At 42.2% G+C, this 15347-nt stretch overlaps 1 protein-coding gene across 2 annotated transcripts in view; it reads right to left on the bottom strand.

Moving 5' to 3' along the window:
* Positions 1 to 15347, bottom strand: part of LOC109921860 (tetratricopeptide repeat protein 7A-like) — a 298546-nt gene that overhangs the window by 214227 nt on the left and 68972 nt on the right. For both annotated transcript variants that reach the window (XM_048601437.1, XM_048601438.1), the window contains exon 9: positions 8485 to 8622. In XM_048601437.1, coding sequence (XP_048457394.1) covers positions 8485 to 8622 — 138 coding nt within the window. The remainder of the gene's footprint in view (positions 1 to 8484; positions 8623 to 15347) is intronic.

Genomic DNA, 15347 nt, shown 5'->3' with positions numbered 1-15347 from the left:
GCTCATTATTAAAATTGCACGTTTATTCCCTTGATCAGATTCAGGAGATTGCATCTTGTCAACATGTGGCTAACAAGAGATTGCTCTGAAAATGTACTACATGTTTGATAATTTAAGTGCTAACTGGATGTCTAGCCATGGCATGACTGATATATTGTTGCTGCTAAAAACTGTGAAAATACCAAACAAACAATGAAGGGCAAATTGTTAATTTAAAACATCAGAAACCAGGTTAGAGTTAAAAAAAAAAAATCAGCATTCTGGGTCACTAAAGTTTATTGCTGATTGAAGAAACTACTCACTCATGTTGGTTCCTAAGCAACTGCCTACTTGGATGTGACTATCTGCAATACATCCCTTTGGGGGCTGCAATAGAGCATTACTGGACCAAATTTAAATTTAAAACAAGACACTTTACTACAAGGGGAAATTGAATTGGCAAAATGGTTTTCATTCTATATATTCCTGAGATTTTTTTCCAAGATTTACATTTAAGAAATAGGTTTTCCAGAAAACCAGTTGTACAAGATTGTAAGTTTGCTTCTAACAGTGCTCCTGTAACCTCCCTTAACACTAGAAACTGGGTGTGGATATCATGGTACTGAAGAGTTCAACAGACATTCATTACGACTGAAATAAAACAAAGAAGTATGGATGCTAGAGATCTGAAACAAAAACAAAAATCGCTGGTGAAACTCAGACAGTCTGGCAGTATCTGTGCAGAGAAAGCAAAGTTAGCGTTTCAGGTGTGGTGACTCTACATAAATGTTGGGGTTAATATTAAGCTATTAGGTTGCAACGTAAGATAATGCTTCCAGTAGACTGTTGTGTTTCCAATGATCTGAATCGAACTGGCAGGTGAGATCTTTATAACCTCAAGTCACAATATATAATAGTGATGATGACATGAGCACATGTCTTAAAGACATACTGACACATTCACCATGAAACATAGCACAAAATCCACTTTTTTTTTGCTCAAAGTTAAAATTCTTTCCCAAATAGACATACATATTATATGCATGTGTTGTCAATTTGATAATTACATTAATAGGTTTAAAAAAAAGTTTCCAAGAATAACATTTCAAAATTCAATGTAACATTTGCAGATTTGGTGACACGCCCTAATTCAGCGATTGCATTCCAAAGGAGGTAAACTTGGTCTGGTGAGGTACATGCTGCTCTTGTTTCACTATTTTATTGCGTTGCTACTGGTTGCTGCTACACAACAGCATTCCACAGTCATTAGAGGAATGTTCATTCACTCTCCATGCATAATTGGCATGTAGGACACTGGCCCAGCTAGCATCCGTTCCTTCACAATGTAGCATCATGATCAGGAATGATTTGTAGGATCTGGGCTGATTACATATTCTAGAAACCTTTGCCAGTATCCAACTATTCGCATGTGCATACGCTATGGTGCCCGAGTTCCAACTAGCAAAGCCAATCTTCTTCAGCCAGCTCAAGGAAGGCACTCAAACAGGAGGATGACAAAGGAAGCATTTAAAAGACTCCCAGAAGGTCTCCCTCAAGAAATGCAACATGGATGACAACGCATGGGAGGCCCCAATTCAGAAAAAACAGATTTTGAGGAAACTCCATATGAAAGGGCACAATTCTTTAAATACATGCAGTTGCAAAAGTAAGAATAGAAAAGGAACCAGAGAAAGGAATGCCACTGATCTCAAGACCAGGGACCAAATCCACCTCCTGGAAAGACCTGCCAAGTGTGTGGGCAGAGATGCAGCTCTAGAATCAGGCTCAACAGCCACACAAGGCTCCATAGAAACCATGATCAATGACACGGAATTTCCTAGATGGATAATCATATGTGTCAGTGAATGATTGTCGACAATAGTTCGCATTTGTACTTCTAATTTGCATTCTTGTCAATTGCATTCTCTTACTGTTTTTTTACTTACTCGCTCATTGTCATCTCTTTCACTCTCCTCGGACTTTGAAAAAGAATGCTCTACACTCAGAATGGTTAGACAATTGGTTGCTAGGCAAGGTCTGAAATTTAAACCAAAAGAACTATCGATGCTTTAAATCGGGAATGAAAACAGAAGTTGCTGGAAAAGCTCAGCAGGTCTGGCACCACCTGTGAAGAAAAATCAGAGTTAACATTCCGGGTCCGGAAGGTGAGGAAGAGTCACCGGATGCAAAATGTTGACTCTGATTTTCTTCACAGATGCTGCCAGACCTGTTAAGGTCTGAAATTTGTCTTTTGCTTGGTTGACTTTGACCCTCACTGATGTGTTTGCATTTACGTATTTCCTTAATACTATTTTTGCTACCAGTGTTGTGGTGTTGTGCAGTCTTGTTGGTCACCTGTGTCTTCCTCCAAGGCCTAGCTTGGCTTTCGGATCTAGATCTCCTGCACACATGTGCCCAATGCCCTTAGTGCCATACATTTTTACAAATATCAAGAAAAGCTGGCTCCTTTTTGGATAGGTGCAACAAACCACATCTGTCACAGAGCTTGTAATCTTGGTGTACTTTGCTGACCATAGCAATTGTGTTCATCGTTCTTAAAGCATGTATTTGTTGGCAGCCTGCCACCACAGCTTCATACTGGGGTCCATCCTCAAGTAATATGTCAATGGTGCTGCACTTTATCCTTCCTAATGCTTTAATTGTTATGACAATGACAGCTATGTCAAATGAGCCTCTCTGAAAGTTCCTCTTCAGAGAAGTCACGCTTTAGCCCTTTACTGCAGCATCTTGTAACAAATAGTAAATAGATTCTTGAGGTTCCTGTCTGTATAATAGTTGGAGATGGCTAACCCAGATGTTAATTCTTGCCTTGAACTAGTCTTCAAGAAATTTCAGATTGTTTTTAGATCTTTGTGATCTTCAACTGAAAGACTGGATGTGCTAATTGTGCAAAACTCACCTTGCTAAATGAAAGTAAGACTTTCTCAAAACCATTTAGTACTTCATTTGTAATAGAACTGCATTTGTTGTTTGAACAATTATAATTCTGCAAGGCTGTCACTGGATGCCCAATCCAGAATGAGGTTTCTTCTACCCATGATTTTGCCATAGAAATGTTGGTTGTAATACCTTCAGCTGTGGGTTACTAACTTGAATTAAAAACTGCTCAAAAATGTACTTCAGCCCTTTTATCTATTTTCTTAATGAAGTCAATCCTAGGAATTTCTTGTGACTTTAAAGGAACTTGCATTCTAACCAAACCACTGGCTCTGTTTTCTTGGTGGCCAGTGTCCCATCTACAGATCTGTGCAGCTATTGTTACTCACAGAAATTCATGCTGCCTCAGGGTGAGGAACCTCACCAGTGGTCTAAAGTTTATGCTGTCCAATGCCATTTGCAATTAGTTTTTCAAATATTGGAGTCTTTTATAGACAGACACAGCTGAAACTATGATGTGAGTTTATTGCCACAGGGTATTTTACCTGATGCAGTAATGCTTATGTTATCTCCCATTACTTAAGAAATTGAGCATTCATACTAAGATACTGAAGAATTCAACAGGCATTTATTACATTGATTATGTAGAAACATTACACTCCTCAAGCACCCAAGTATCTGTGCTATTATTAAGCTGCCAGGTTAGAAGACAGGAGCATGCTCCAGTCAACTTTCTTGCTTCAAGTGATCGGAGATCAGATGGTGTATGAGGTTTTTTTCAAACACCCTTAGGTCACATGCTATAATATCATGATATCATGTTCATGTCTCTTAAAGACATTATGACAGACTGATCTGTGAAATCTAACACAAGGATCATGAAAGGAAAAGATGTGAGGTATTTTGAAGGCTGAAAAAGTCTTGTTGGTACTAAAGGTACTAAAGTCTAATGAGTCTGCACCAACTCAATCTTGGGCTTAGTGGGTATTCATTAACAACAAAACCACCCATATTTTGGCTTAACATTGCTGCATCTGTCAACTAGGGCTTGTTCGGAAGTTTCTTTGTGATAAATGATATGTGATCATATATGATGTGGATCATAGGATGTTATTTGAAGCAGTGGCAAAGATCTGTAGCTCGGGTTGTGGATGAAGTTGTTGACTTGCTTGCCGAGCTGGCTTGTTTTTGTTCAGACGTTTCGTCACCATGCTAGATGACATCATCAGTGGAGCCTCCGACGAGGCGATGTTGTTCTACTCTGCTTGGAATTTATACTGTCTGGTCCGTTATGGTGAGTACTGACATTTCTGGTTTTGATCTGTATGGGTTAATATATGGGGTCCAATTCTATATGTTGATTGAAGTATGGGTGGAGAACCACGCCCCTAGGAATTCCCGTGCATGTCTATGTTTGGCTTGGGCTATTATGGTTACTTTGTCCCAGTTAAACGGATGGCCTTCATTGTCTGAATGTACAGATATTAAGGAGGATGTTATGTTCTAGGTCACCATGCATCTACAAATGTTGGTATAATCTTAGATACAGCTAGTGCTCCACGTAGCCTATTTCTAATGTGCTTTAAGCTCAGATCTGTTCCATTGGAATAGTCGTTTTAAATAGAACTAACAAATAACTCTACACAAATTCCCACAACTCTCTAGATCCTTACAAAAGAATAGGATTATGGCAATTGGAAGATGCAGGTGATTTTATAAGGTCAGTCATCTCTCTTGTTCTTTAATTCTGCAGTCTCTACGCACAGAAGAAATACAAAATGATACCAATTTAAGAGGGACTCCAGGTGTCTGCACCAATCCACTCAAAGTGATTTTCCTTCCAGGTAATTCTAGATGACAGTATTTGGTAAATGGAAGAGAACTACCTGATAGAGCATCTTACACATGATACTAATAAAAACTTTATTGAAAGATTTCCTGGAAATATCCGTGGAACAAAGTGACGCTTATGTTGCTTTTTGCCTTCTTCTCTGAAGATAGTAACAGTGTAATATGGACTCGGTCATTCAACTGGTTATTAACTCTGCTGTGGTCTTAACACTATGAAAGAAACAAAACCGATGAAATAATTTATTGATCCAAGTAAAATTGGAAATTAGGTTGCATGATATGAATTTTTTTTAGGAACACCTCATCAGATTAGAAAATAATTACAAAAAAAAAGACAAAGACAATTTCCCAACATATTGGCCCCAATTTGTACTGTAAACAGAGGTGGGTAAGAATTTTGGTTCACAAACTCAGAATTCAGGATATTCTCATGGTAGTGTGGACACTGGATCCACAACATCCATGTTTAACCCCAATTGGGTCCCTACCTAAAGTCAGCTTGACTTTCATGGTTCACTGACTTTTCCAGGCTTGGCTGCCTATCAGTCAGGGGTACTCCAGTACAGACCAAGCTTATGTAAGGAACCTCCTGTTGCATTCAAGAGAGAAAGTGGATGGGGGCATCCAATGCATGGAAGAAGGTAAATTCCTGCTCCTTCTGGAGTGATATGAAGGTATTTTTTCTCAAAGTTTTTCTCATCAACTTTTACCTGCCAGGTTTCCCAAGGCATGGGAAATCCAGCCAGCTGGGGATTATACCCAGGGCAGAGGTAAAACAGGAGGACAGCAAACTCATGGTAACATTTAATTCAACAGCCCACATCTTCAAAGGAGAATGGTTGCTTTTAGTCTTACATCTGTTAAATCTGGGATTGAGTGAGTTTGGAATAACAAGGTGTAGAGCTGAATGAACACAGCAGGCCAGGCAGCAACAGAGGAGCAGGAAAGCTGACGTTTCGGGTCTGGACCCTTCTTCAGAAATGGGGGAGGGGAAGAGGACTCTGAAATAAATAGAGAGAGGGGGAGGTGATGTTAGAAGGTGGGTAGAGGAGCAGATAGGTGGAGAGAAGATGGACAGGTCAAGGGGGCAGGGATGGAGCCAACAAAGGTGAGTGTAGGTAGGGAGTTGGGATGGGGGTTGGTCAGTGAGGGAGAGAGGGGCAGGTAGGTGGGAGGGAAGACGAACAGGTCAAGGAGGCGGGGATGAGCGGGGCTGGTCTTGGGATGAGGTCGGGGGTAGGGAGATTTTGAAGCTTGTAAAGTCCACATCGATCTCATTCGGCTGTAGGGTTCCCAAGCGAAATATGAAGTGCTGTTCCTGCAGCCTTCAGGTGGCATCATTGTGGCACTGGAGGAGGCCGAGGATGGACATGTCGTCCAAGGAGTGGGAGGGGGAGTTGAAGTGGTTCGCGACTGGGAGGTGTAGTCGTTTGTCACGAACCGAGTAGTGCTCCACAAAGCGGTCTCCAAGCTTCCGCTTGGTTTCCCCGATGTATAGGAGGCCACAACGGGAACAGCGGATACAGTATACCACATTAGCATATGTGCAGGTGAACATCTGTTTAAGTGGGAGGTTTTCTTGGGGCCTAGGATGGGGGCGAGGGGGGTGAAGTATAGCACTACCTGCGGTTGCAGGGAAAAGTGCCGGGGGTGGCTGCACTAGTGGGGAGTGTGGAGTGGACGAGGGAGTCACGGAGAGAGCGGTCCCTCCAGAAGGCAGATAAGGATGGGGAGGGAGATATATCCTTGGTAGTGGCGTCAGATTGCAGGTGGCAGAAGTGGCGGAGGATGATGCGTTGGATCCGAAGGTTGGTGGGGTGGTAAGTGAGGATGAGGGGAATTCTGTCTTTGTTGTTATTGCGGGGAGGGGGTGTGAGGGATGAGTTGCGGAAACGCGAGAGATGCGGTCGAGGGCGTTTTCGACCACAGTGGCGGGGAAATTGTGGTCCTTGAAAAACAGAGGACATCTGGGATGTCTGGGAGTGGAATGCCTCATCTTGGGAGCAGATGCGGCAGAGACAAAGGAATTGGGAATAGGGGATGGCATTCTTGCAGGAAGGTGGGTGAGGAGAGGTGTATTCTAGGTAGCTGTGGGAGTCGGTAGGTTTGAAATAGATATCAGTTTCCAGGTGGATGCCAGAGATGGAAACAGAGAGGTCCAGGAAGGCGAGAGAGGTATCGGAGATGGTCCAGGTGAACTTAAGGTTGGGGTGGAAGGTGATAGTAAATTGGATGAACTGTTTGAGCTCCTCGTGGGAGCACGAGGCGGTGCCGATACAGTCATCGATGTAACGGAGGAAGAGGTGGGGGATAGGGCCAGTGTAGCTGCAGAAGGGGGATTGTTCCACGTATCCTACAAAGAGGCAGGCATAGCTTGGGCCCATGCGGGTACCCCTAGCCACCTCCTTTGTCTGTAGGACGTGGGAGGAATTGAAGAAGAAGTTGTTAAGCGTAAGGACGAGTTTGGCCAAGCGGATAAGGGTGTCGGTGGAGGGGGACTGGTCGGGCCTGCGGGAGAAGAAGAAGCAGAGGGCTTTTAGGCCATCTGCATGGGGAATGCAAGTATATAGGGACTGGACGTCCATGGTGAAGATGAGGTGTTGAGGACCAGGGAATCGGAAGTTTTGGAGGAGGTGGAGGGCGTGGGTGGTGTCATGGACGTAGGTGGAGAGTTCCTGGACCAGGGGGGAGAAAATGGAGTCGAGATAAGTTCGGTGGGGCAGGAGCGGGCAGAGACAATGGGTCAACCAGGGCAGTCAGGTTTATGGATTTTGGGAAGGAGATAGAAACAGGCGGTGCGGGGTTGGGGAATGATGAGGTTGGAGGCTGTGGGTGGGAGGTCACCTGAGGTGATGACATTGTGGATGGTCTGGAAGATGATGTTTTGGTGGTCGGGGGTGGGGTCATGATCAAGGGGGCTAAATTAAAATCCCAAATGGAAATCAAATTTCTGTAGCTTGTACAAAACATTAGGCTCCTGATATCTGAAGTGCAAATTGGTTATGAAAGATTGTAAACTACATGAGCCTAAATAAAATTAGATTTGAAATCGATATCAAAAAGCTGCTAGAGATGCCCAATAATGTGAAGAACAATACTCAAAACTAAGCAGGAGAACAGCTTTAGAACAGTAAAATAAAACAAAGAACTGCAGATGCAGAAAACCAGAATGAAGGGAAAACATTAACTCTGCTTTGTCTCCACAGATGCTGCCAGATCTCACAAATTTCTCCAGCCATTCCAGTTTTTATTTCAGCTTCAGAGCTATTCCGATTTGACAAAGATTTCTAAATATATAAACACGATTTAAAATGTAGATGAAAACTTAAAATGTAGGCACAAAACCCTTAGTGAAATGAAAATGTTTTATAAAATGTCTATTTTGAGACGTGTGTGTACAGGATCTAGGGAGAGCATCATTTGAAGTAGGGTGAGTTTAGAGAATTTGTCTAATCTGAAAATTAGCTCTATTTTTCTTACTCCAAACTGATCATACCCACATTCTGCTTACTATTATCACATCTTCTGCTGTAGTGTTTATGTTCCTGTACATCTGTTTGAATTCATCACACTCTACTTCACAATTACTAATGAAACCTAATTTTCAATAGATGCCTCATGTTATACTGACTACTGTATGATTCAGGTGTTTAATTTTTTTCCAATCTGTGCATAATTTGCATCTAAACTTGGGAGGTTGAGTCAACCGATATACACCACTCATGTTCCTATTCAAAAATAACATAAATTGCTTACTTCTGAGAGCATTTCGTACTGTTTCCTTCTCCCCATAGTTATGCTCAAGAGATCATACAAGGCAGAGGCATTCTGGAAGCTGATGTTGCGGTCCTCTCTCTGGTCTGGCGCACGACTTATTACTCCATCTCGATTTACCTGCGCAATCGTGTAAAAATAAAAGTTTTTAAGAAGATGCCGATGTATAAGTTGTCACTTTTTTTATTGAAGGCACAAGCCAAAGGGTTAAGACCTACACTGCAGGACATCACAATGCTTGAAACAACAGCTAAGGAAAATCCATGGTGATTGAATGATACCAAAGAAAAGATAAATTTTTTTGTAGATTTGAGATCCTCAAGTCTCATTGTAGGGCTGGAAAATTCAAAATTCAACTCAAATAATTTTGCTATGGACTCTGTGATCCACAAAGTTCTTTGTCACCTGATTTCAATAAAATTGGCAAACGGAGGGAAGAAATCTATATTTTAGCCAGATAATAACTTAAGCTATTTGACCATTATTATGTGAACTTGCTGAATATCAACTCTAGACAATACTTAACAGGTGCAGCTTTGTCTTAGGATCAGGAAAATCATTTTCAACTTCCAAACTATTCATTTTAAACAATCTCACGGCAAAGTTTGCAATTTGTCATTTCAAATTGTGGTTGCACCTGGAATAGCACTTTGAACTTTGCAACAATAGGGCCTGTTAGAGGTCTGTGTGTGCAATCAAGCAACCAGTATATTGCAAAACAATGTAACATTGTTCTCTACCATTTGTATGAAGGCTGAATTTGCTTGGCAGTCAGGCAGACTTCACTTTTTTGGGGGGTGGGGTTAGCGGGGTGCGATCTGGCTCTTAAAGCAGCTTTGTCGCAAATGGACTTAGGGAGACACTCCATGGCACTCAGAGTGCCTGATTAGAAAGGGTCATCCCTAGGGCCCACAGGGAGCCCACCAGCTTTTACTGCGCAGTCTCCCCACATAATAGTAGTAAGAGAATGTCCACTATCTACCTCTCTAGCCTTTTTCAGTGGCACCCTACCATGAATTCCTTATTGTTGCTTGAGCTGCTTTGGACACATAAATGTAAGCACAATAGATTGTAAACAGATCACATAATTACACAGTAATTATGAATATGAGACAAAATGTTGTATCACATGGAAAATTATAACAGCAACTGGTGTAAATACAAGTTTCACAACAGTGAGGGAATCCAAAACTAGAGGGCAGACGTTTAAGGTGAGACGGAAAGATTTAAAAGGGGCCTAAGGGGCAACTTTTCAAGCAGAGGGTGGTGCGTGGATGGAATGATCTGCCAGAGCAAGTGGTGGAGGCTGGTATAATTACAACATTTAAAAGGTATCTGTATGGGTATATGAATAGGAAGGGTTTAGAGGGATATGGGCCAAATACTGACAAATGGGACTAGATTTATTTAGGGTATCTGTTCGGCATGGACGAGTTGGACTGAAGAATCTGTTTCCATGCCATACAGCTCTATGACTCTATACAAAATCTACTGCAGGACCTGTAAGATATTCTTTGTTTCTTAGTGTACAAAATATATGGTTGGATCAGTCAATAAATCCAAAGCCCTTTAGGGTTTTCAAGCAGCAAGGATAGACTACGTAATAGTAAACAGATATTCCTCAAGGGATGATCAACAGGGCCTCATTGATACAATTAAGGGTGCAATGAAAAAACTAAGGGTGAAATCATCTCTGTGCACTATAAGTAATATGATTGTAAACCTGTTCTTCAGAATCTATGATATCCTTACAAGTACTTCACGTTTCTCCAGTGATCTCCTTGTGAAAACTGTAACAGACTGTTTCGAAATACAGGTATTTACAAAATTCCACTATTGGGGCAATATTTATTGGAGATGACACAGTCTTACCCTCTAGCTGGAGAGCCATCAAGAGTTCTCATTACCAGTTTTAGGGAAGCTCCATCAAATTAAGTGCCAGTCAGGCATTTGAAAGGCTGGTGACAGGCACTTGCTATGCTGTGGAGTGAAGCTAAGAAATCACATCTACAATTAAACCAACCCAAATTGACCATCGACAGCAATTCATATCTGCACTTCTGAAACCACTGTTTAAAGGTAACTAGCAAGATCCTCTGCCCGAGGAAAGGTCTGGTGCTGACAATGGTATTGGCGTCACACCGATTACATGATTACTTCGACAAACACTCAAACCACCTGAAGAAATTGCACTAAAAACTTGGGCACAAAGTGGATTAGATGGCAAATGAAAGCACAAGAATGCAAATTGGTACTGCACAAGAAAATGCACAACAGTTACAAAATTAAGAGGAAGATACTGTAAGGAGATGAGAAAAGGGACGCAGAGACCAGGAACAAGTAAGGTGCAAAATTGAATGTTTGAGAGGCAGGAAAAGCACAAGACAGGAGGCATTTATGCTGTTTTGCCTCCCTGGAAATCATGCTCTGCTATGCCCAAAGTCATCACAAAATTTAAAGATTTTATAAAAAGTACTCAAGACTCCCCAGTTGATCAGGTTGACAGAAAGCACAGACCAGGTTTTCAGTATTCAATAAGAATTACTATCTATTACAAATAAATAGATTCTAGCTACAGATAAACAGTTATGAGTCACTGACAAATAACTCTACTAGTTAAAACTCTAACTTCTTTATAAAACTCCACCAATACACACATATACACAGACAGACCAGAGGGAAAGACTGAGAAGGCAATTCAATGGTCCCTGTCCACATAGTTCATTTAGATCATCCTTTTGGTTTGTTAGAAGTCGATCTTCCTTCTCCAGGTATTTTCACATGCTTCAGGAGAATACATAGTGACTGGTTCCATTCATAAAGTCTCTTATTTATTCGTTAAATGCCCCGCAGCTTACAGCAATTGATGAGGGGAAATAAACAGACTTTCTACAGGCTTGAAAAGGACAGCTCCTTGCTTTCAAATGTCCAATGGCTTCCGAACAGCATTCCCTGCCACAAGCTAGTCAGCTGCCTGGGTGCCAATCACAGTTGTTGGCAGGCAGAACTCCTTTGTCATTGGCAACTGGTTACCAATCCACAGACCAATCAACTACTTGTTCCCCACTGAATCACCCCTCGTAAATACCCCTTGCCCCCTTGCCCCAACTCATCTGTAGTAAACTCCCCCAGTGCTTGAAGCAACAGCTGTGTAAACAGCACATTCAAGGATCCGTTAACTTGCTTTTTAAGAGTGCAATAGGCCTTTCCACAATCTTTTTTTATAACAGTCCTTCTCCCATTTCAATCCAATTTAGAAAATTAAAATGATACTGTCTTTACGATGCAGAAGAATGTAACAGAGCAAAACAAAGCGAACAAAGATGTAGTGGGAATGACCATTTCACTGACCTTAAAAGGTCCATGTATTTGACCATCAAAAAATCATATCAAAGAATACCTAGCCTTCTTTTCTTGCAACTGTCATGATTTCAAGTTGCTGCAATTGATCCCACATTTATGCTAACATGCTGTCATTGGATGCATTGGCCAAGAGGCTACAAGGTGGTTTAATAGCCCATCTTTCAGGCTAAACTGCTGAAAGCAGGGTGAGCTTGTTATGATTGCAAAGAGACTGATTTCTTGCTCCAACTACCAGAAGGGTATTTAGTATTGTTGAGCAATCTGGTCTTTGTCTTGAAAGCAAAGAAAATTGGCAAAATGTAAAGCTAATATCAAACATTTGACATAAATCTTTCCTAATCAACCTGTTCAGAGATGTTATACATCTCTAGAACAGCTGAGACTTGAACCAGGGCCTTCTAGTCCAGAGGTAGGGAGACTAACACTGCATCACTAGGGCCCTCCAACATTTTAGATACTATATATCAGCAAATTTGCAATGTACACTATTGGTCTAATACTGCTTACAGTGGCAAATCTAAATTAGACCTCAGCTGGAGCACTGTTTCCAATTTTAGGAATCACACTTAGGAAGAATCTGAAGGGTTTGAAAAGATGCTGAGCAGTTTTGCTGGAAAGATACTTCTGCTTTTGTTGTATCTGTATCGCAGACTAACATCCAAATTCTGCCAATTTTAGCAATGTGATAACAACCAGATATCACATTGTTGTCCCCTGAATTACCCTTCATTATCCTCTGCCTCAGCTCATCTGTACTAAGCCTACTGCTTGAAGAAACAGTAGTGTAAATAGCACTTACAATGAGGGCTTGGTAACTTGCTTTTTAAAATGTGCAGACAAAGGAGTTCTGCCTGCCAACAACTGTGACTGGCACCCTGGAAGCTGAACAGCTTGTAGGTATGAATGTTTGTTCAGAAACCATTGGATAATTGAAAGTAAGGTAATGTTTTGTGATGTCAACTGAGGGATAAATGTTGCCAGGACATGAAAGATAACTCTCCTGTTCTTCCCTGAAATAGTGCCTTGGGATCTTTAACATCCACCTCAGTTTAACATCTCAACCGAAAGACAGCTTTTCTGACAGTCCAGTGCTCCTGTAGCAGTACACTGGAACATCAGTCTGGATTTTTATGCACTTAAACACAATATCTTCTGTTTCAGAGGGGAGTGTTACCAACTGAGCCACAATTAACATTGATTCTAGGGATGATTGATTTCAGCTATAAACATTGCTAAAAAGAGGCAAGAAATTGAAGCTTTGTCTGCACTCGAAGCTAGGATACAAGAAACAGATTGAACAAAGGGACATCACTATATAAAGATCTGAGATACTATTTATCAAAAAGTCATCTAACAAGCTGACGTCCTGAAAGCAAGCCTAGCAGACCTGGCACATGCATATTGTGGAACAGCTAACGACTGATTTTTATCTGCCATACAAGTAGCTGGCAGTGGCACATAATCTCAAGGCAAACCCCAATATACATATATAGAAACTTGACAAAGGAACTTTGCACTCAATGATGGCTCCAAGATTTTCTTGTATCAAGTCATGGAACATGGCCATGGCTGGCTGACCAGCATTTATTGCCCATCCCTACTTGCCCTTGAGGTGGTGAGCTGTTGAACCACTGCAGTCCACATACTGTAGGTTGACCCACGAGGCCCTCAGAAAGGTCAAGAATTTGACCCAGCCAGTAAAAGGAATAGCGATATATTTCCAAGACAGATGGTGAGCGGCTTGGAGGGAAACTTGAAGGCGGTGGTGTTCCCATGTATCTGCTGCCCTTGTCCTTCTAGGCGGAAGTGGTTATGGGTTTGGAAGATAATGTCGAAAGATTTTGGTGAATTTCTGCAGGGCATCGTAGTATTGTTGTTACTGAACATCCGTGGTGAAGGGAGTGGTGCTTGTGGATGTGGTGCCAATCAAGTGGGCTGCTTTGTCCTGGATGGTGTCAAGCTTCTTGAATGTTGTGGGAGTTGCACCATTCTGGCAAGTGGGGAGTATTCCATCATACTCCTGACCTTGTGCCTTGTAGATGATGACAGGTTTTGAGGTGTCCGGAGGTGAGTTACTCGCCACAGTATTTCCAGTCTCTGACCTTGTCTTGTAGCTACTGCATTTATATAGTGTGTCCAGTTGAGTTTCTGGTCAATGGTAAACCCCAGATATTGATAGCGGGGGATTCAGTGATGATAACGCCATTGAATGTCAAGGGGCAGTGGTTAGGCTGTCTCTTATTGGAGATGGTCATTGCCTGGCATTTCTGTGGTGCAAATGCTACTTGCCACTTGTCAACCCAAACCTGGATATTGTCTACACTGTGTCATGTGAACATGGACTGCTTTGGTTTCTGAGGAGTTGCGCATGGTGCTGAACATTGTGCAATCATTGGCAAACATCCCAACTTGTGACCTTTTGATGGAGGGAAGGTAATTGATGAAGCAGCTGAAGATGGTTGGGCCTTGGACACTACCCTGAAGAACTCCTGCAGAGATGTCCTGGAGCTGAGATGACAAAGAACCAACCAACTTCCTACATGCCAGGTACGACTCCAACCAAAGAACAAAGAACAAAGAACAAAGAAAATTACAGCACAGGAACAGGCCCTTCGGCTCTCCAAGCCTGCGCCGATCCAGATCCTCTATCTAAACCTGTCGCCTATTTTCCAAGGATCTGTATCCCTCTGCTCCCTGCCCATTCATGTATCTGTCTAGATACATCTTAAATGATGCTATCGTGCCCGCCTCTACCATCTCCGCTGGCAATGCGTTCCAGGCACCCACCACACTCTGCGTAAAGAACTTTCCACGCATATCTCCCTTAAACTTTTCCCCTCTCACCTTGAAATCGTGACCCCTAGTAATTGAGTCCCCCACCCTGGGAAAAAGCTTCTTGCTATCCACCCTGTCTATACCTCTCATGATTTTGTAGATCTCAATCAGGTCCCCCCTCAACCTCTGTCTTTCTAATAATCCTAATCTACTCAACCTCTCTTCATAGCTAGCGCTCTCCATACCAGGCAACATCCTGGTGAACCTCCTCTGCACCCTCTCCAAGACATCCACATCCTTTTGATAATGTGGCGACCAGAACTGTACGCAGTATTCCAAATGTGGTCGAACCAAAGTCCGATACAACTGTAACATGACCTGACAACTCTTGTACTCAATACCCCGTACGATGAATGAAAGCATGCCGTATGCCTTCTTGACCACTCTATCGACCTGCATTGCCATCTTCAGGGTACAATGGACCTGAACACCCAGATCTCTCTGTGCATCAATTTTCCCCAGGGCTTTTCCATTTACCATATAGTTCGCTCTTGAATTGGATGTTCCAAAATGCATCACCTCGCATTTGCCTGGATTGAACTCCATCTGCCATTTCTCCGCTCAACTCTCCAATCTATCTATATTCTGCTGCATTCTCCAACAGTCCCCTTCACTATCTGCTACTCCGCCAATCTTAGTGTCATCTG

The sequence above is a fragment of the Rhincodon typus genome, chromosome 9, assembly GCF_021869965.1.
Source record: "Rhincodon typus isolate 14 chromosome 9, sRhiTyp1.1, whole genome shotgun sequence".
NCBI classification, from domain to species: domain Eukaryota; kingdom Metazoa; phylum Chordata; class Chondrichthyes; order Orectolobiformes; family Rhincodontidae; genus Rhincodon; species Rhincodon typus.
This window is presented reverse-complemented; position numbering and strand designations above follow the sequence as displayed.